The 21,480-nt window shown below is 36.3% G+C and overlaps 1 protein-coding gene across 3 annotated transcripts in view; it reads left to right on the plus strand.

Annotated features, from left to right (window-relative positions):
- DENND4C (DENN domain containing 4C) overlaps positions 1-21,480 on the plus strand; it is a 112,769-nt gene that overhangs the window by 39,001 nt on the left and 52,288 nt on the right. For all 3 annotated transcript variants that reach the window (XM_069576643.1, XM_069576644.1, XM_069576645.1), the window contains 8 exons: positions 823-1,061; positions 1,961-2,027; positions 3,080-3,138; positions 4,079-4,223; positions 7,101-7,276; positions 14,220-14,320; positions 14,905-15,123; positions 20,876-21,021. In XM_069576643.1, coding sequence (XP_069432744.1) covers positions 823-1,061; positions 1,961-2,027; positions 3,080-3,138; positions 4,079-4,223; positions 7,101-7,276; positions 14,220-14,320; positions 14,905-15,123; positions 20,876-21,021 — 1,152 coding nt within the window. The remainder of the gene's footprint in view (positions 1-822; positions 1,062-1,960; positions 2,028-3,079; positions 3,139-4,078; positions 4,224-7,100; positions 7,277-14,219; positions 14,321-14,904; positions 15,124-20,875; positions 21,022-21,480) is intronic.

Here is a 21,480-nt window from a genome sequence, read left to right on the forward strand (position 1 = left end):
TTTTCATCACTTGAAACAGAAGCTTCTTCTAATCCTACCGTATGTCCCTCTTTTCTACTATCTGTCTCTACCAGTTTGTCTATTCTAGGTAGCATATATAAATGGAATCATATAATATTTGTCTTCATGTGTCTAGCTTGTTTCACTTAGCATAATGTTGTCAAGGTTTGTCTATGTTGCAGTATTTTTCAGAATTTGATTCCTTGTTAGGGATGAATAATACATATGAGTATATGACATTATTCAAATCGGTGTATCTTTCCTTTTCCCCTTTGCTTTTTGCTTCCCTTCTTTTCATGAATATGTACAGTCAGCCCACTGTATATATGGATACCAAACCTGTGGATCTGGAGGGCTGATTGTACTACTCATACATTTTGTATAAGGAACTTGAGCATTCATGGATCTTGGTATCCTCTGGGGGTTCTGGAGGCAACCACCCTTAAATACTGAAGGACGACTATACCACATTTTGTATATCTGTTCATTTGTTGGTGGACATTTGGGTTGTTTCCTTTTTTTTTGGTTATTGTGAATAATGCTGCTATGAACATTGGTGTACAAATATTTGAGTCCCTGCTTTCTATTGTTTTGAGTATATACGTAGGTGAATCATGGTAATTGTTTAACTTTTGGAGGAGCTGCCAACTGTTTTCTACCATAGCTGCAACCATTTTATATTCCCATCAGCAATGCTTGAGATTTTTTTTTTCATTTATCTGTCATATGTACTCTAAGCAAATATTTCTTTTGGAATCGAGAAAGAGAAATTAAGTTTTAAAAAACACTCAAATTTTACCATGAAATTGTTTTACTCTGTAGGTATATGGAGCTGCAATCCAGTTTTATGAGCCTTACTCTCGAGAACTTCTAACAGAAAAACAGCTTATGCACCTGGGCCTGTTGACACCTGTGGAGAGAAAAATGGTCTCTAAATCCATCAATTCAAACAAATGCATTTGTTTACTCTCGCACTGGCCTTTTTTTGAAGCTTTTAGAAAATTTCTCATGTTTATCTACAAACTTTCTGTGTCTGGACCACATCCTCTTCCCATTGAGAAGTATGTATAATGATTTGAAGGGTGTCTGATGGAAAAATTGGATGTATATATGTACATTTCATTGTTCACCTAACTTTGCATAGAGTTGAAAGGGAAGGAGAAGCACAGTCATCCTACTTTTTACTTGCTCGCTTCTTCACAGAATCCCTGACTTCAAATTTAAAACTGAGGAGTGGTGGTGAGAACGATCACATAAAAGTGTGAGAATTCTTTTGAGAATTCATCTAAGGAAGAAAGATACGCGTTGCACTGTGTGTGTTCTTCCTGCTCATTCTCGAATAACCAAGAGAAAAATAGCTGTTGATGCACATATACCCCAACCAATCCAAATGACCATTTCAAGTTAAAACACCTCTAAACTGATGTAGAAATTAAGGGTGAGGTAGTTGAGACTTCCCTGGTGGCTCAGATGGTAAAAGCGTCTGCCTACAATGTGAGAGACCCAGGTTTGATCCCTGGGTTGGGAAGCTCCCCTGGAGAAGGAAATGGCAGCCCACTCCAGTACTCTTGCCTGGAAAATCCCATGGATGGAGGAGCCTGGTAGGCTACAGTCCACGGGGTCGAAAAGAGTCGGACAGGACTGAGTGACTTTCACTTCCTTTGATTGATACTAAAGTAAGGTTTTGGTTTTAGTGTTGACTGACCTCTACATGTTTTCCCTTCAATTTGTAATTCTCTTTGTCATGGAAATGTTTTGTGAGCCAGAAAAATAGATGTGGAGTCACTGTCTTTTTAAAGTCACATGTTTTCTGACTTCTAATGGCACATTGACTTTTGTTTATTAAGTTTTAGGTAAGTGGCTTTGTCAAATCCAGGATGATAAATTATATTTAAGATCTGGTAAAATCCATGAAGTATTTTAGAAAAGTAATTGTCTTTATTTCAAAATTTTTTTCTAGGCACATTTCACATTTTATGCAAAACATCCCTTTTCCTTCACCTCAAAGACCAAGAATCCTGGTACAGGTAATCAAAAAAGAATATGTTTGAGGGGAGCGCTGCATATGTTCACTTCAGTCATTGCATTGTGGACTCTATGGCCGTTTGGGTTTGAGGTGGAGCAAGATGCATCCATTAAGTCCTTGAATTCTTATATTTTGCATGTTTAGCGAATACTCTTTAGTACTGTTTTTTTGTACTTAGGGTATACAGAATTGTAATAATTATAATACTTGTTCATGACATCATCATTGATCCATTTGTGGCCTAAATTTATGTAGCTGATTTTAATAACATAAAACCCAGAATTATGTTGAGGGCAAGTTTTTAATATCAGAGTGACTTAGTAAATATTAAATGTGAAATCAGTATGGTTGGAGGGCATAAGTAAAGTTGTCTGTAATAGTGCTCTTCAAACTGTCTTTGTTAAAGGACCAGTTTCTTTTTTATTTCCAGGCGATGGCAGACCTATATAAGCATATAGCTTGTGACATAAACAGTCAGTATAGACTTGAACAGGTCTATACTCTGTCCAAAGACATGAGTTCACTGATAATGTAATTGGATATGAGAGCAATGTCAAATTGCCATAAAAGTTTCTAAATCAGTTTCTCTATATATACTATTTCTTCCTAGACCGATGAACAGTTTGTAGACTGGCACTTTGAGTCTGATCTATAGAGGCAAGCTATTTAAACATTTTTTCTAAGATAATTACCAACCTTATATAGGATAGTCAGGTATTAATCTTGAATGTATTTTAGTTCAGCAAGTGTTAATACATAATAAGTAGTTGCCAAATATAGAGTTAGTATATAAAAGGCTTTTAAAAAGCAGTTACTTTTTAAAAATAATTGTATTTTAATTGACTAACTGAATCAAAATTCATTTGATTTGATCATGTAATTATAAAGAACTATATACTTCTAAGAAAATACAGCTGTTGTTTTATATTTTAGTACATGGTTCCAAAACTGTATCAGTCTGCATATTAAACAGTTTTCCATTTTACCCTTGATATAAATATTTAGGTTTCAAAACTGGCTTTGTTAATTTATCATATTTTTTCTTTTTTTAAGCTGTCAGTCCACGATGCATTAATATTATCACAACCAGTTTCTACACCTTTACCACTAAGGTAATTAATGGTATATAAAATAATAGATTTATTCACTTGGGTCAGAATACTTTAAAATATTTTAAGAGCATAATAGAGCTGTGCTATTTTTACAAACTGAGAATAGCCTTAATGTTTCTAAGTTTGATAGCTGGTTGGATGGCAGAGGTCATTCACCATTTTAAAAATGAAACACTTAAAGAGAGTTGAAAGATCACATGTAGGGAGTATTTCCCTCTTCCTCTCATCTCCCCTCCCCATATCCAGTTTATTACTAAATATTTCAGGTGAACTGACTTTACCTTCTAAACTGTCTTGAATCTATTAGGTTCTCTTCTTCTGCATTGCTAGTCCAGGCTTCGCATGGTCTTTTACCTGAACTATTTCATTATGAACCTCTTAATTGGCACCTTTTTGCTCTTGTTTTTCAGTTTTTTATTCACACTGCAGTGTGTCTTTTTGAGAATGCTAGTATAAAATTGTTGGAGAATGCAAATATTTTTATTTGGGGCATAACCTCTTACTGTATTCACCCCTTTCTTTCCTATGCTTTAGTCACAATATGTTTATTTCAATTCCTTGAACGTGGCAGATGGTTTTTCTTGCCTCAGGAACTTTGCAAATGTTGTCTCCCCACCAACCCCTACCTTCTTTCTTTTGAGCTGCCATCTATGGGGTCGCACAGAGTCGGACACGACTGAAATGACTTAGCAGCAAACAGCTGTTCTTTAGGAAGATCTTTCCTGATAAATGCCCCTTTGTTTCCGAAGGATGAGTTTGAATCATTCTGTTACACCATCTCGTTAACTTTGCTAGTTTTTAGTGATGAAAACTTAATCAGGCCCTAAATCAGGACTTGAGGTTAATATTCTCAACTTATTAATATTCAGAAAATAATTTAATAAGCAAATCTTAATACCTTTTGGCGAAATAGTTCATACTCTTTTCTCTCCTTTTCTAGTGGAGCTAACTTCAGCACCTTGTTAATGAATCTGGGTCCTGAGAATTGTGCAACACTCCTGCTCTTTGTTTTACTTGAGAGTAAGATTTTGCTGCATTCTCTGAGGCCAGCTGTGTTGACTGGAGTAGCTGAAGCTGTTGTAGCTGTAAGTATAGAATTTTCTTTTTAGTACAGAATTTTTGAGAGAATTTTTACTCTGAAGGGACATTTCCTTCAATGAAAGCAACTTTGAAATTACCACTAAATGTTTAACATAAATGTAATAGAATGGCAAAGAGATAATATAAAGAAAAAAAGTAATTTGTATTGAGAGAAAATTTCAGTTTCTAATTTTTCATATCTTGGAGTTCTTCAGAGAAGCTATATGTTTACATAAAAATAGAACTTGTGAATGAAGCTTACTGTATTAAATGAGAAGCTTTAGTCAGTTTCAGCTGCCCTAAAATTGTGGGCATGACTAATTTCTCCCAATTTGAACTGTTAATCACTGTGGGCCAGTAACGTACAGGAAAATCTAGGTGATTGTAAAATTGAATAATGTACAAATGCTTTGCTATTGTGAAAAGCATAAATAAAAATATAAGTCCTCTCCTGTTTTAAAACCTCTTGATGGCATCCCATTGCAATTAGAAAGAGGTCTGATCATTAGGGCTTTATAGGTCCATAATGTTGAATTTTGGATGTTCCATTTCTCTATCTTCCATTATTTGTTTAATTTAAAATGGTTGACTCTTCTCTCTTCCCTTCCCCATTTTACTGTCATGCAGGTAAAGATCTAGGTCTCTTTTTCACTCCTATGTCCTCAGCACTTATTATAGTTAAATAGCATGGAGTAAACACTTAGTAAATACTTGTTGAATCGACAAATGGGGTATGTCTCCAAGATCTTAATCTGGTCAAAGAAATGCTGCTAGGACTGAAAACACTAATAACTATTTGAGATGGTTCACGGGGGAGCAAAGATCCTTGTTATATACTAATTATTCCAAACCTCCCCAGTTGCACGTGAAAGCAAAAGTAGTTATAACATGAAAATATTTGTTAATAAACTGACTAGTTTTAGAAAGTTCCCACTCAGATATTCCTTCCTATAAAACTTTAGGGATTATCTGCTGCCCTGTCTCTGAATCTTTGTAGTTTAGTCTCTTGCAATGTGAACTTGGAAATCTTATTAAAATGCAAGGTTGCTTGAAATTTATGTAACTGATGTTGCTTGCAAGACTATTGATAAATGAGGATTTGATAGTAAGGCAACTTATTTAAAGAGAAGAAAATTGAAAAGAATGGTGATAGGATAAATTCTGCAAAAGGAGAATGATTTTAATATCAAAGATTATTGAGGAGTTTATGGAGCCCTATAGCAAGAATTGGTGGAACCAGTGAGTATTTTTGTGAAATTGACTGTATTTTTGATTGTGCCGAAAAAGTCGAAGATAAAGATGTTGTATTTTGTTGTTCAGTAGTTTTATTCTGAAATTTCTTACATAGTTGGAGGTGTAACATACCTTTTGTTGAATGGAAGATAGTCAGTTTTCACTGGAGGAAATCTGGAGTCCTTGCAAGGTCCTTTGCAAGCACTTCTGTCCCTCTGCTCTCTGATCTCATTTTCGACTTCTTTCACCTTTGCTCACTCTGCTCCAGCTGTGCTGGCTTGTGCTACCCCTGGAGCATATTAGGCAGTCCTCGCACCATACGGTCTTTGCCCTGGCTGTTCCTTTTCTTCAAAGTGCTCTTCTAGATATCCCCTTGACTAAATCCCTTACCACCTTCAAGTTTCAGCCCAGTGTCTTTTTCTTAATGAGGCCTACCCGGTTTGGCCTGTTTAATAATACAGCCTGCTTTCCCTCTTTCTTCTCTACTGTTCTAAACTCTGGGACCTTTCACTTGGCCTGACTGTTTTTGTTTTCTTTTCCTCATAGCACTTAGCACTCTCTCACATGGCACATAGTCTGTTTATTATGTCTTCTTTTTGTTTTCTCTCTTCCTGCTAGACCAGGTGTTTGAGTCAAATCCTGGCTGCCATTTGTCTTCCGTAAATACGTTTTACTGGAACATAGGCCGTTTATTTATATATTTCCTCTGTTTTCATACATGAAGGCAGAGTTAATTTGTGACAGATGCATTATGGTTTGCAAGCCATAAAATACTCTGTATATTTTACAGGAAAAGTTTGCTGACTCTTACGCTGTACTCTAAACTTCATGAGGGCATTGGGTCTTTGTTTTATACACTGTTATAGCCCCATCATGTAGAACAGTTTTTGGTACATGTTAAGTGCTCAGTTGCCAGAAAGCAAGTAAATGATTGAAGACAAAATTCCAATTCTGTGTAACCATCTGGAATAACTGGCAGAGGTAGTAAATGCTGTAGGTAATTATTTGGGGTGAATAATGATGGGTAAGGTGACAATTGAACTAGACCTTGAAAGATTACAAAGATTTTTATAATAGAGGAAAGATTTTGTCATTTGTGATTAAAATTTTAATATTAGTTGAAGTGGATCATTTTATGTTTATTTGGGCAGTTAGGAAAACTTTTTGTTGAAATTTTTAGTTGACTATTATTATTCCCAAGATAATTGTTTAAATTTTTTGTTTTGTTTAGCTCTTGGTGTTCTTAGTTGAATTTTAATTAGAGGTTATCTTGAAATTTAATAGACGGATGAAATGCATCAGTTAAAAATCATGAATTTGTTTTATAAAATTTCCATCAATTTTTCCCCTTCTCTCCCTTTCTCCTTAAAATAGGAATGTGGATTTCCTATAGACATAAGTATTAACGTTCAAAGAGCTGTTAGCATTTTAATTGTGCTTATGGTCATTGTCATGCCTAAAGGTTTTAATCACATTGGTTCTTAGGATTAACCTGTAATGTTGTATAGTCATTTATATTTTGGAATGAAGTTGAAAGTGAAAGAAACTAGACTTTAGCTGCTTTTTAACGTCCCTGTCAGTAATGTTAGTTAATTACGTAATTCTCAATGCAATAAAAGTTGGTTAATTTCTTAAAACTTTGTTCCCAGATGATCTTTCCGTTTCAGTGGCAGTGCCCGTATATTCCCCTGTGTCCTCTTTCACTGGCGGCAGTGCTCAGTGCACCTTTACCGTTTATAGTTGGAGTTGACTCAAGGTATTTTGATCTTCATGACCCACCACAAGATGTTGTTTGCATTGACTTGGATACAAACATGTTATATCTGTAAGTTGATTCTTTTTATGTTATCTCCCTTTATATTTTTCTCCACATGTAATTGTAGCTCTTTGAAAGCATACACAAATTGCCACTTTTAAAAGTTGTTAGTAAGTCTTCAATTCAGTGATTCACAGTCAGGACAGGTAACAGAATCCTGGAATGTTATGTGGTTTGAAAAAGATTCAGTGTGTTCAGTATTATAATAGTTTATATTGGATAATAATGTTAACAGTAGGCAGGAGATGTTTATGTTTATCAGAAGATAATATGGATTCTTAAAAAGAAAAAGGATAAACCCTGCTTTCAGAGCTCAAGAGATATGATATGTAGGTTTAATTCAGAATCCATGTGTAAGTCACAACATAGTGACCTTAGTCACAATATAGGGTAATATTATGCTGTTGCCTTAGTTCAAGATTTGAATTTTACAGGGATTGTAGAGAAATTGATACTAAAAATCAATCACAGTTTGTGTTTACAGAGGTGATAAATTTGTATGGCAGTGGTAACTGAGGGTTCAGAGAGTAGAGTACCACACTTGTAAAAGCAGCTTCATCCATCCAGTTCTAGATGGGTGTTTAGGCGCTCCCTCCACACCCCATCGCCCAACAATAACAACAGCAAAGTGGGAAAGAGCAGTAAATAGTGAAAGTTCCCTAGTGTAAATGTCAAATTCCAGATCCTGGAGTGCTTTTATTCTTTCCTGTTTGATATTGGTAGAAAATGAATAGAGGAAGAATTCGGGATGAGACTTCAGTGGTCACAGCAGTAGAACTGGTTGGGGAAATAGGCTTGCATGAACCTGAAGAATAACTTAAGGAAGGAAGAAAACGTTTGATGTACCTTTAAAAATAATTTTGAAATGAATCTACCATTGTATTTCGAAAACTGTAATTGTGGTATTGTTGTAGCTCCATACTATGTTTGTTTATTGAGCTTTCAATACTTTTAAGAATTGAAGTGTAGTTGATTTACAATATTACACTATTTTCAGGTGTATAGCATAGTGATATAGTATTTTTATAGCTTATATTCCAATAAAAGTTACTAAAAGCTAATGGCTATAATTCCTTGTGCTATACAGCAGTGGTACCCAACCTTGGTGGTGCCAGGGACCAGTTTCTTAGAAGATAATTTTTCCAATGGTTAGGGGATGATTTGAGCAACATTACATTTATTGTACACTTTATTTCTAATCTAATACTGCCATTAAAGTACCTGTCTATGGCCCAGAGGTTGAGGACCCCTGCTATGCAGTATATCCTTGTTGCTTATTTATTTTGTATATAGTAGTTTGTGTCTTTTAATCCTATACCCTTATCTTGCCTCTCCCCTTTCTTCTCTCTACTGGTAACCGTAAGTTTGTTTTCTATAAATGTGGGTGTGTTTTGGCTGTGTTCATTTTTTTGTTTTGTTTTGTATTTTAGATTCTACATGTAAATGATATCACATAGTATTTATCTTTGTCTGACTCACTTAACTAGGCGTAATATTCTCTAGACCATCCATGATGCTGCAAATGGCAGATTTTCACTTTTTTCACCAGTCTGTTCAGTTCAGTCACTCAGTTGTGTCTGACTCTGCGACCCCATGAACTGCAGCATGCCAGGCTTTCCTGTGCATCACCAACTCCTGGAGCTTGCTTAAACTCATTGTCCACTGAGTCCATGATGCTATTCAACTGTCTCATCTTCTGTTGTCCCCTTTTCCTCCTGCCTTCAATCATTCCCAGCATCAGGGTCTTTTCCAATGACTCAGTTCTTTGCATCAGTTGGCCAAACTATTAGAGCTTCAGCTTCAGCATCAGTCTGAATATTCAGGACTGATTTCCATTAGGATGGACTGGTTTGGATCTCCTTGCAGTCCAAAGGACTCTCAAGAGTCTTCTCCAACACCACAGTTCAAAAGCATCAATTCTTCGGTGCTCAGCTTTCTTTATATTTTCTCACATCCATACATGACTACTGGAAAAACCATAGCTTTGACTAGACAAACCTTTGTTTGTAAAGTAATGTCTCTGCTTTTTAATATGCTGTCTAGGTTGGTTATCACTTTTCTTCCAAGGAGCAAGCATCTTTTAATTTCATGGCTGCAGTGACCATCTGCAGTGATTTTGGAGACCCCCAAAATAAAGTCTGTTACTGTTTCCATTGTTTCCCCATCTATTTGCCGTGAAGTGATGGGACCCAATGCCATGACCTTAGTGTTCTGAATGTTGAGTTTTAAGCCAACTTTTTCACTCCTCTTTCACTTTCATCAAGAAGCTCTTTAGTTCTTTGCTTTCTGCCATAAGGGTGGTGTCATCTGCGTATCTGAGGTTATTAATATTTCTCCTGGCAATCTTGATTCCAGCTTGTGCTTCATCCAGTCCAGCATTTCTCATGATGTACTCTGCATATAAGTTAAATAAGCAGGGAGACAATATACAGCCTTGACATACTCCTTACCCTATTTGGAATCAGTCTGTTAATAATTTTTATTCATTTATCTGTTGATGGACACATGTTACTTCCGTGTTTTGGCAGTTGTAAATAGTGCTGCTATGAATAATGGGGTGCATATAGTGTTTTCTTTTTTTTCTGGACATATACCCAGGAGTGGAATTGCTGGGTCATATGGTAATTCTATTTTTAGTTTTTTGAGGAACCACTATACTTTTTTCCATAGTGCCACTACCAATTTACATTTCCACCAACAGTGTATGAGTGTTCTCTTTTCTCCACATCATCGCCAACATTTGTTGTTTGTCTTCTTATTGATGATAGCCATTCTGACAGATATGAGGTGACATCTCAAAATTGTTTTGACTTTCATTTCTGTAGTAATTAGTGATATTGAGCATCTTTTCATGTGCCTGTTAGCCATCTGTATGTCTTTGGAAAAATGTCTCTTGAGTTCTTTCTGCCCATTGTTTTTATTGTATTGTTTGCTTTTTTGATAATAAGATGTATGAGCTGATAATGAGTTGTATTGTTTGCTTTTTTGATACTGAGTTGTAGGAGATGTTTTGGGTGTTAATTCCTTGTTGGTCACTTTCGGGTGTTAATGCCTTGTTGGTCACATCTTTTGTAGGTATTTTCTTCTGTTCCATAGGTTATCATTTTGATTTGTTGATGATTTCCTTTGCTGTTCAAAAGCTTTTAAGTTTAATTAGTTCTCATTTGTTTATTTTTGCATTTATTTTGCCTTAGGGGAGTGATCCAAAAGATTGCTATGACTTATGTCAAAGAGTGTCTTGCCTTTGTTCTCTTTGTCTTAGAGTTTTATGGTTTCAGGTCATATGTTTAGGCCTTTAATCTATTTTGAATTTGTTTGGGTATTTGCTGTGAGGGAATGTTCTAATCTCATTTGTTTTACCTGTAGCCCTCCAGTTTTCCCAGCACCAATTATTGAAAAAACTGTCTTTTTCTTCATTGTAATCTTGCCTCCTTTATCATAGATTAATAGATTGTAGGTGCATGGGTTTATGTCTGGGCTTGCTGTGTAGCACTTGATCTGTGTGTCTGGTGTTTTGCCGGACATAAAATGTGCTGTTACTGTGTTTTGTTTTGTTTTTTGCTGTTGCTGTTTTGATCACTGTAACTTTGTAGTACAGTGGAAATCGGGGATGTGATGCTTTCAGCTTTGTTCTTTCTCCTCAGGATTGCTTTGGTAATTTGAGGTTTTTTGTGGTTGTTTATGAATTTTAGGATTAGTTGTTCTATTTCTTTGAAGAATGTCATGAGTATTTTGATGGGGGTTGTATTAAATCTGTAGATTACTTTGAGTAATATGACTATTTTAGTGATATTAATTTTTGCAGTTCAAGAAGAGCAAGGGATATCTTTCCATTTCTTTGTATCATCTCCGCTTTCCTTCCATGACTTTTCAGAGTGTAGGTCTTTCATATTCTTGGTTAAGTTTATTTCTGGATATTTTATCCTTTTTGATACAGCTTTAAATGGAATTTATTTTAAAAACTTTCTGGTAATTCATTATTGCTGTATAGAAAAGCAACAGATTTCTGTCTATTAATCTTGTATACTGCAAACTTGCTGAATTCATTTATTAGTTCTAGTAGTTTTTGTGTGGAGACTTTAGGATTTTCTTCAAAAATTTTTTTTTAATTGAAGTATTGTTGACTTACAGTGTTGTGCCAGTTTCTGCTGTACAGTATAATGACTCAGTGATACACATACATACATACATACATACATTCTTTTTTAATACTCTTTTCCGCTATGGTATATCACAGGATACTAAATACAGTTCCCTGTGCTGTACATTAGGGTTTGTTTATCCATTCTGAATGTAATAGTTTGCATCGTCCATCCCCAAACTCCCAGTCCATCTGTCTCCCTCCCCTGTTCCCCTTTGTCCACCACCAGTCTATTCTCTGTGTCTGTGAATCTCTTCCTGTTTTATAGGTAAGTTCATCTGTGTTGTACTTCAAGGTTTCCTATATAAAGTATCATGTCATCTATAAAGAGTAACAGTTTGACATCTTCCCTTCCAATTTGGATGCTTAATTTAACAGGAAGGATGTCAGCTTTTCACCATTGAATATGATGTTAGCTGTGAATTGTCATATATGGCCTTTATTATGTTGAGATTTGTTCCCTCTGTAGCCACTTTATTGAGAGTTTTTATGATGGTGGTTGAATTTTTTCAGTTGCTTTTACAATGTCGGTTGAGATGATCGTGTGGTTTTCCTCTTCCTTTTGTTAATGTGGTGTGTCACGTTGGTTGATTTCTTTATATTTAACCATCCTTGTGTTGCTAGAGTAGGTCCAACTTGATTGTGGTGTATGATCCTTTTTATATATTGTTGGATTTGATTAGCTAATATTTTGATGAGAATTTTCGCAATTATATTCAAAGATATTGGCCTGTAATTGTCTTTTTTGTAGTGCCTTTGTCTGGATTTGATAACAGAGTATTGGTGGCCTTGTGATGAATTTGGGAGTGTTTCATCCTCTTTAATAATTGAAGTACTCTTAGAAAGAGAAGTTTCGTAGCATTTCCCCAAGGAACTGCCTGGTCCTGGACTTTGTTTTCTGGAAATTTTTTAAAATTGCAAATTCAATTTTAGTACTAGTGATTGGTCTGTTCAAAATGTCTTTTTCTTTTGCTGCCTTTAGAATTTGCTGTTTACCTTTAATTTCTGCCATTTTAAGTATGGTATCTCTTGCTGTGGGTCTGTTTGGGTTCATCTTGTTTGGGATCCTTTGTGCTTCCTTTATCTGGATATGTTTCTTTTCTCAGGTTTGGGGAGTTTTTAGCTATAATCTCCTTAAATACAATTTTGATCCCCTTTTCTGTTTTCTGGTACCCCTCCCTATAAGGTGAATTTTGGTACATTTCATGTTATTCTTGAGAGCTCTTAAACTGTTTCCATTTTGAAAATTTTGTTTTTCTTTTACCTCTTGTTAGTCCCAGCAGTTCTGCAAACAGGCTTGTCTCCCTTGCGTAGGATTCCTGGACTGCGGTGCCCTGCATTTGGCTCTCACTGCTCCCTCCTCTGGGTGGGTGTCCACTTTACAATCTTCTCTTTCCTCTGAGTCCCCTCCATGGACACAGGTCCGAACTCAAATCACTTTTATTTCCTTCCATGTGTATCTGTCTTATTGCCTTGGTGGTACAGTAGCTCACCTGTCAGTTTTCAGTTAGTTTTTCATGAGGATTGTTCCACCTGTCAGTGTATCTTCTGCTGTGTTGGTGGGAGGAAGTGAGCTCCATATCCTCTTAGTCCACCTTCTTGATCGATCTCTACTGTGGACATTTAGATTTACCTATTGCCTGGAAACAATGAACTACTTGGCAAGCACTAAATGTTTCTCATAGTACACATTTTGTTATTTTTTAGTAACTATCCCTGAAAAAGTTACTTCAAGGTTGAATATATTGTGGTGCTTTGGAAATTATTTTGAAGTTGTAGCTCAAAGATTTACCCCATGTTATTTGCTATTCTGAATAAAATAATACAGAGATTGTTAATTTTGCCCAGGTTTAAATAACTTCTGTATAATTTCTATAGATCAAAATACTATTTCTAAAATAGTTTTGAATGTTTAATTATACAATTATGAAATGTTCTAGGTACCAAAGAATTATGGAGAATAATGTAAATAATTTGCATGAATCTTCCACTAAGAGTCCAGATTCCACCAATATACACTATATTTATACTAGTATAAATGATATTTTGTTCTGCATGCTTTCAAAGTTTTTACATTTGTACAGTTTTCTGATTTGCTGTTTTCGTTAGCATTTTCTATGAGCATTTCTATGTTGATACATGTAGCTCTGCTTTGTTTTCAATATTTACCAGTGTTGATGGCTATTTAGATTGCAGTTAAATTTTAAAGTATGGCCAAAGCCTCTCTGATCATTATTATGCATATTTCTTTGAATGTATAGTTAATATACTCAAAAATATCGCTGAAATATATACCTAAAAATTTAAGATTCTAGCATTGATGTTCATAAATGATATTGGCTTGATATATAGCATTAGCTCTAGCTCATGGTTGGCACATAGTGCTTTCATCTTTGTAGAGTTTGTTACTATTTGTAACGTACAGACTGTATGTTACTGACTCTGATATTTGTTGAGATTTGCTTCTAATAGGTACTTTTAAGTCTCAAGTCAGTTAAGTTTAACACTTATTATAATTCTAAAATGTAACTTTGAAACAATATTTGTGTTGTGTTCATGACTCCAGTTAATGAAAGTCTGTGTTGGAGGGTTGGAATGAGATGACCAAATTTGGCTGAGGTTGATTGAAATGAAAAGAGAACTTCTTGGAAATCACTTAAGAATTTAAGTGGTCATTTAAGATCGCAGATTCTTAAATTGTAACGTCAGTATAAATATCCTTTCCGTTTTCTTTTTTAGTTTGGCATAAGAATTTTGTTTAAGTAAAGACAGATTATAGCAGACTTTATTAATTATGTTATTGTTTAATAGATCAGATGAAAAGAAGAACATGAACTGGAAGCAGCTTCCCAAAAAGCCATGCAAAAATCTGATTAGCACCTTGAAGAAATTGTATCCCCAGCTATTCTCAGGTAAATATGAGGAAAAAAGACGGAATTTTTTTTTAACTTTTCATTTTATATTGGAGTATAGCTGATTAACAATATTGTGACAGTTTCAGGTGAACAGTAGAGGGACTCAGCCATACATATACATGTATCATTCTCCCCCAAATTCTCTTTCCATTCAGGCTGCCACATAACTTTGAGCAGATTTCCCTGTGCTATACAATAGGTCCTTGTTCGTTATCCATTTTAAATATAGTAGTGTGTACATGTCGATCCCAAACTCCCTAACTATAAGAAGGGATATATTTAATGAAAGAATGTATATTAAAAAATTCTTTTTAAATTTAAATGTAGTTTTGCTGTGTTTAACGGGAGTCTCATTGCAAAACAAATTCCAGTAGTGAGAAATTACTGTTGTGGTTCCTGGTGTCTGAGTGTGCTTTCTGTGCCTTCCTGTGAGCCTCTGACAGTGACCCCTTCACATTAATGTGGAGAGGATTTTCAAGAAACCATGGGCTTTATTTTGACAGTTCCCTTTATTTTTGAGTTGTTATATATGTATAACATTATGTATTAATGTCATTCATTTCTCTTTCTTCATTTGTCAGTTCACCGAAAAACTCAAGAAGGTTCAGCAATTGAGATGACTCCAATTGAAGCAGATTTCTCTTGGCAAAAGAAGATGACACAACTTGAGATGGAAATTCAAGAGGCATTTTTGCGCTTTATGGCATCGATTTTAAAGGGCTACAGAACATATCTCAGACCGATCACAGAGGCTCCTTCAAATAAAGCTACAGCTGCTGATTCATTGTTTGACCGACAGGGTGAGTAGCATTGAAAATATAAATACTTTTTATTGAAATTAAAAAATTTTCTATTTGGTAGTACTACCAAGAAATATTTACTGTATAAGTTCTTAGAAGTTTTATATTAAAATATGGTGATCTTCTGTGTATTTGTAATCTAGTTCTATGAATAGAATTTCTTTTAACTTTTATACCTAATTTTTTTTCCTGAGAAATTTGAAATTGGAGGTGTTTAATTATGAAATGTCAAAGATGTTGCTTGTATTTATAGTAGTCTGTGATCAGTTATCTCAGTAGAATGAAGCTGGTCATTTGCTTTTAGGTGTTTTCTCAGCTTTGTAAAATTTTTGACCTTATACATTCTTGGCTTTACAGTATTCTCTAACAAATAGTTTTTGGAATAAAGCCACCAGTGTTAAAATTTTTTTGAAAAGTACAGCCTTGTTCCAGAGGAAAATACCATACTCATTCTCTTTAGTGTTTGTCGTTTTAGGAAATTACAAAGGTTTGTATTGGTATTCAGCACTTCTTATGTATATAGTGGAAAACTTAGAAATACATCAGTATTCATAATGATAATTATTTTACATATCTATATTTTGGCCCTGCAGTTATTATTTTTTTAATCTGTATTTTCCCAATAATCCTTTTATCTTATTTCTGGTTTAGGATGACTTATTTCTCAAATATTTAGTTACCACTTACTAAGTTCAATTAGTTATTATTTAGGGATATAGAGGAGTACAAAATCTATCTCTTTGGGATACCCAATGGAAAATAATTTAACATGTTTTAAGAAATAGAACAAATACTCAAGAAAAAGATTTTACATAATCATTCAGTGAGAAGGCATAAACATTCAGAAAAAGGAAACATTCTTAAAGATACTCATCATAAAGTCTTTGGAAGACTTCATGGAAAGAAGAGCATGACTTTAAAGAATGGATATAATTGCTATGATCAACCTAGACAGCATATTAAAAAGCAGAGACGTAACTTTACCAGCAAAGGTCCGTCTAGTCAAAGTTATGGTTTTTCCAGTAGTCATGTATGGATGTGAGAGTTGGACTGTGAAGAAAGCTGAGTGCCGAAGAATTGATGCTTTTGATCTGTGCTACTGGAGAAGACTCTTGTGAGTCCCTTGGACTACAAGGAGATCCAACCAGTCCATCCTAAAGGAGACCAATCCTGGGTGTTCATTGGAAGGAATGATGCTGAGGCTGAAACTCCAATACTTTGGCCACCTCATGCTAAGAGTTGACTCATTGGAAAAGACCCTGATGCTGGGAGGGATTGGGGGCAGGAGGAGAAGGGGACGACAGAGGATGAGATGGCTGGATGGCATCACCGACGCGATGCACATGAGTTTGGGTGAACTCTGGGAGTTGGTAATGGACAGGGAGGCCTGGCATGCTGTGACTCATGGGGTCACAAAGAGTCAGACATGATTGAGCAACTGAACTGAACTGAGCTGAACCATTTTTAGTACTCCTAAGATTGATCCATGGGTTCAGGTGTTATCAGACTCATTCATTCATTATAATTTCCCCATCAGCCTTTCATTTAATTATATTAGTAGCCTTTGCTGATCATTGCCTAGATCCATTAGAAGAAAAGACTTCTTATTACTGCTTGGAAAGAATTATTTATTTCTGTTTTATTGGAGCTTTTCTCAACTAAGTAATATTTCAAGGTGATCTAGTAAGGACAACAGCATGTAGAATGCCCTGAAGCATAACAGAAAGGCTGGAGGAAAAACTGACCTTAAAAGGCATACTTGAAATGGTGGATGAAAGCCAGATCATGTTGGCTCTTAACAATGAAGGATTTCAGTGTTTATTCTAAGAGTAATCGAAAGTCAGTGAGGGATATTTAAGTAGGTAATAGGATCAGGTTTATGTTTATAAAACAGACAAAAAAACCTCTTCGACTTCTCTGCAGAGATTCAATTGGAGGCACCCAAAGTATGGATCTACTTATTAGTTGATTAGTGCATTGGTTCAAATGAAGTAACCTGGATTATTTGATAGCATGAATGGAAAAGTGATTTTTAGGATGTAAATTGGATAGAGCTTGGTAATTGAATATGGGTTGTATGAGGGAGATGTCAAGAACAACTTGGAGCTTCATGTCTTTAACAACCAAGTGGATGGTTTATTGTTTATTTAAGTGCCCTTTATTGAGAAGAAAAATGGAAGAAAGGGGAAGGATCTAGTTATTTGTTAAGGAAAAGTTTTTCATTTTATTGAAGTATAATTGATGTGCAGCATTTATATGTTACAGGTGTACAACACAGCCTACTAATTCACAATACTTGCAGGCTATACTCCGTTTATGGGGGCTTCCCAGGTGGCACTAGTGATAAAGAACCCACCTGCTAGTGCAGGAGATGTGAGAGATGCAGGTTCAGTCCTTGGGTTGGGAGGATTCCCTGGAGGAGGGGATAGCAACCCACTCCAGCTTCTTGGTTAGAGAATCCTGTGGACAGAGGAGCTTGGCAGGCTGTAGAGTAGCACAGAGTTGGACATGATTGAAGCAACTTAGCGCGCACACACGCCCTCCATTTATAGCTGTTATAAAATACTGACTATATTCCCTGTGCTGTGTGTCCTCACAGCCTATTTATCTTATGCATGATAGTTTGTACTTCTTAATCCCCTACCCCTATCTAACCTCTCCCTGCTTCCCTCTCCCCAATGGTAGCCACTAGTTTGTTTTCTATATCTGTGAATCTGTTCTTTTTCTTTATATTTACTAATTTGTTTTATTTTTTAGATTCCATATATAAGTGATAATATAGAGTATTTTTCTGTGTTTGACTTGTTTCACTAAGAATTAAACTCATCTATGTTGTTGGAAATGGCAGAATTTCATTCTTCTTTATGAATGAGTAATAGTCCATTGTGTGTGTGTGTGTGTGCGCGTGTGTGTGTATCACAGCTTCTTTATCCATCCATCTGTTGACTAGTTAGGTTACTTCCTTACCTTGACTATTATAAATAGTGCAGCTATGAATATTGGGGTGCATATATCTTTGTGAATTCGTGGTTTTGTTTTTTCTGGATATGTATCCTGGAGTGCGGAATTCATGGATCATATGGTAATTCTATTTTTAGTTTTCTGAGGAACCTCCATACTGTTTTCTACAGCGGTGCCATCAATTTACATTTCCACCAACAGTGTATGAGGGTTCGCTTTTCTCTACCTCCTCGCTAACATTTGTTATTTTTGTCCTTTTTGATGATAGCCATTCTGAAAGGTGTGAGATGATGTCTCATTGTGGTTTTGATTTGCATTTCTTTAATGATTAATGATATTGAGCATCTTTTTATGTTCTTATTGGCCCTCTGAATGTCCTCTTTGAAAAAATGTTTGAGGAAAGATTTTTTAAATGACAGAGACTTGAGTATACTGGTTACTAGCTAATAGAATCTTCCAGAGAACACTGAAAGAGCTGTATCCCAGGCTCATGGTGGGCTTGGCCTTAAATAGGAGGGGAGGGTCATACTTACTGTAAAACATGGTAAGGAATAAACGAAAGCAGAAAGAGTAATAGATTTTATAGTGAGATAATATAGTTCTGATATGCAGATGACACCACCCTTATGGCAGAAAGTGAAGAGGAACTAAAAAGCCTCTTGATGAAAGTGAAAGAGGAGAGTGAAAAAGTTGGCTTAAAGCTCAACATTCAGGAAACGAAGATCATGGCATCTGGTCCCATCACTTCATGGGAAATAGATGGGGAAACAGTGGAAACAATGTCAGACTTTATTTTTTTGGGCTCCAAAATCACTGCAGATGGTAATTGCAGCCATGAAATTAAAAGACGCTTACTCCTTGGAAGAAGAGTTATGACCAACCTAGATAGTATATTCAAAAGCAGACACATTACTTTGCTGACTAAGGTCTGTCTAGTCAATTTCGTGTGGTCGTGTATGGATGTGAGAGTTGGGCTGTGAAGAAAGCTGAGCACCGCAGAATTGCTGCTTTTGAACTGTGGTGTTGGAGAAGTCCCTTGGACTGCAAGGAGATCCAACCAGTCCTTTCTGAAGGAGATCAGCCCTGGGATTTCTTTGGAGGGAATGTTGGCTGAAGCTGAAACTCTAGTACTTTGGCCACCGCATGCAAAAAGTTGACTCATTGGAAAAGACTCTGATGCTGGGAGGGATTGGGGGCAGGAGGAGAAGGGGACAACAGAAGATGAGATGGCTGGATGGCATCACTGACTTGATGGACATGAGTTTGAGTGAACTCCGGGAGTTGGTGATGGACAGGGAGGCCTGGCGTGCTGCGATTCATGGGGTCGCAAAGAGTTGGACACGACTGAGCGACTGAACTGAACTGAACTGAATGTAGTTCTCAGTTAATGATTTTCATTTTCTCTGCAAGTTATCACCATTCAGGGATGAGGGGGAGAACATGGAGGGAGAACATTTAAACACTGAAAATAACTGTGAAAACACCAGTAAAGGAAAGTTCAGACTCCAGAAGTGTAGTGTGATTACTGGTCAGGGATAAAGGTGTAAGTTAAGTGGTTTTAATTCACCTAGTTACATAACTCCAGCCCCTACCCACCCAACTAGCGCTCAGCCACACGGGTGCAGATCCAGAGAAAGCAGACAGTGTATTGCTCCAGAGCTAGGTTATACTAGATGAGTTTGACAAAGAAGACAAAAGGGCATAAAAATTGAGAGTGTTGACAAAATAATTAAAATGGACATGGAGTCAATGTTAGCTAAAGACGTGAAAATAGGACGGTGTATGTAGAATGTAAAAGGGTGAATGGATTGCAGATTGTCCCTCACAAAAGGCTTGGTAGGAAGAATTTAAGCATACCAGATAGACAGGAGTAACAGAGAGTAGTTTGTAAATTAGAGATTTGGGAGGCAAAGCTGTTTATAGTGCTACGAGGGAAAGTCCAGGGAGTATGAAACTATGTATAGAAGTTGGTGATTGAGGTGGAGTTGGGAGAAGGCAGTGGCACCCCACTCCAGTACTCTTGCCTGGAGAATTCCATGGACCGAGGAGCCTTGGTGGGCTGCAGTCCATGGGGTCGCTGGGAGTCAGATGCGACTTCACTTTCACTTTCACTTTTATGCATTGGAGAAGGAAGTGGCAACCCACTCCAGTGTTCTTGCCTGGAGAATCCCAGGGACGGGGGAGCCTGGTGGGCTGCCATCTGTGGGGTCGCACAGAGTCGGGCACGACCGAAGTGACGCAGCAGCAGCAGCAGACCATAGACTGTTGAAAGTTAGGGAATTAAAAACTCTGAAATGTTGAATGGTTGGTGTTTATGGGTGTTGAAGAATGATGATGGGAGGAGTTGGAGAGAAGACTTTGAATTAGGTGCCCTGCTCTTCAGTGGATGAAGGAAAGAGTGTTTCTAAAGTCAACAGCTGTCTACAGTTAGTTGAGGAATGGATAAAATAAGAGCCAGAAGAGCAGAAGTGTTTATAAGATGATACAGAAGTAATTGTCTGGTAGCTTTGCCAAGAAAAGATTTGACCCTTTCTGCTTGAGAGTATGTAGAGTATCAGAAATTTTCTACTTGAAATCTGTAGGGCTAGAGACTCCTTTTAGGAGATTCAGATTTCAGTGAAAAGGTTAGTTGTGTAAGTTAAGAGTTTTCATGGTTGAATTAGGCATAAGAGACTATCGTCCTTTTATATATGTCTGTATATAAAGATAAAATAATATATATAAAACTTTAAAAATAATACATCTAGTTCTGCTTTGAAATCTGAATTTGATTCTAATTTTTTTTTTTCAGGATTTTTAAAAAGTCGAGATCGTGCCTATACAAAATTCTACACCCTTTTATCCAAAACACAGATTTTTATTCGTTTCATTGAAGAATGTAGTTTTGTAAGTGATAAAGATACTGGATTGGCCTTTTTTGATGACTGCATAGAAAAGGTAAAAGTTTGTCCTGTAAATCAATATTAAAGAAAAGCTTTAATAATTGGTTTATCTTTATAATCATTATTGTTTTATTAGCCCAAATGATCTGAGGAAAGCATTAAAGTTCTGGTGTGTGTGTGTGTGTTTGTGCACACAAGTACACATGCAAATTTTCAGTGCTACACTTAATGTAAGAATTGTTTTCCTTTGTGGTGTCTAATACTACCAAACAGCTAATTTTTCTCTTTGAGTCTCACTTTCGTTTTGTATCAAGTACTAAGAACATCACTGAAACTCCTGAATCTTTTTTTTTTTAACATGACATCTGCCTGCAATGCGGAGACCCGGGTTCAATTCCTGGGTCGGGAAGATCCCCTGGAGAAGGAAATGGCAATCCACTCCAGCACTCTTGCCTGGAAAATCTCATGGATGGAGGAGCCTGATAGGCTACAGTCCATGGGGTTGCAAAGAGTC

Source organism: Ovis canadensis, chromosome 2 (genome assembly GCF_042477335.2).
Source record: "Ovis canadensis isolate MfBH-ARS-UI-01 breed Bighorn chromosome 2, ARS-UI_OviCan_v2, whole genome shotgun sequence".
Taxonomy (NCBI): Eukaryota; Metazoa; Chordata; class Mammalia; order Artiodactyla; family Bovidae; genus Ovis; species Ovis canadensis.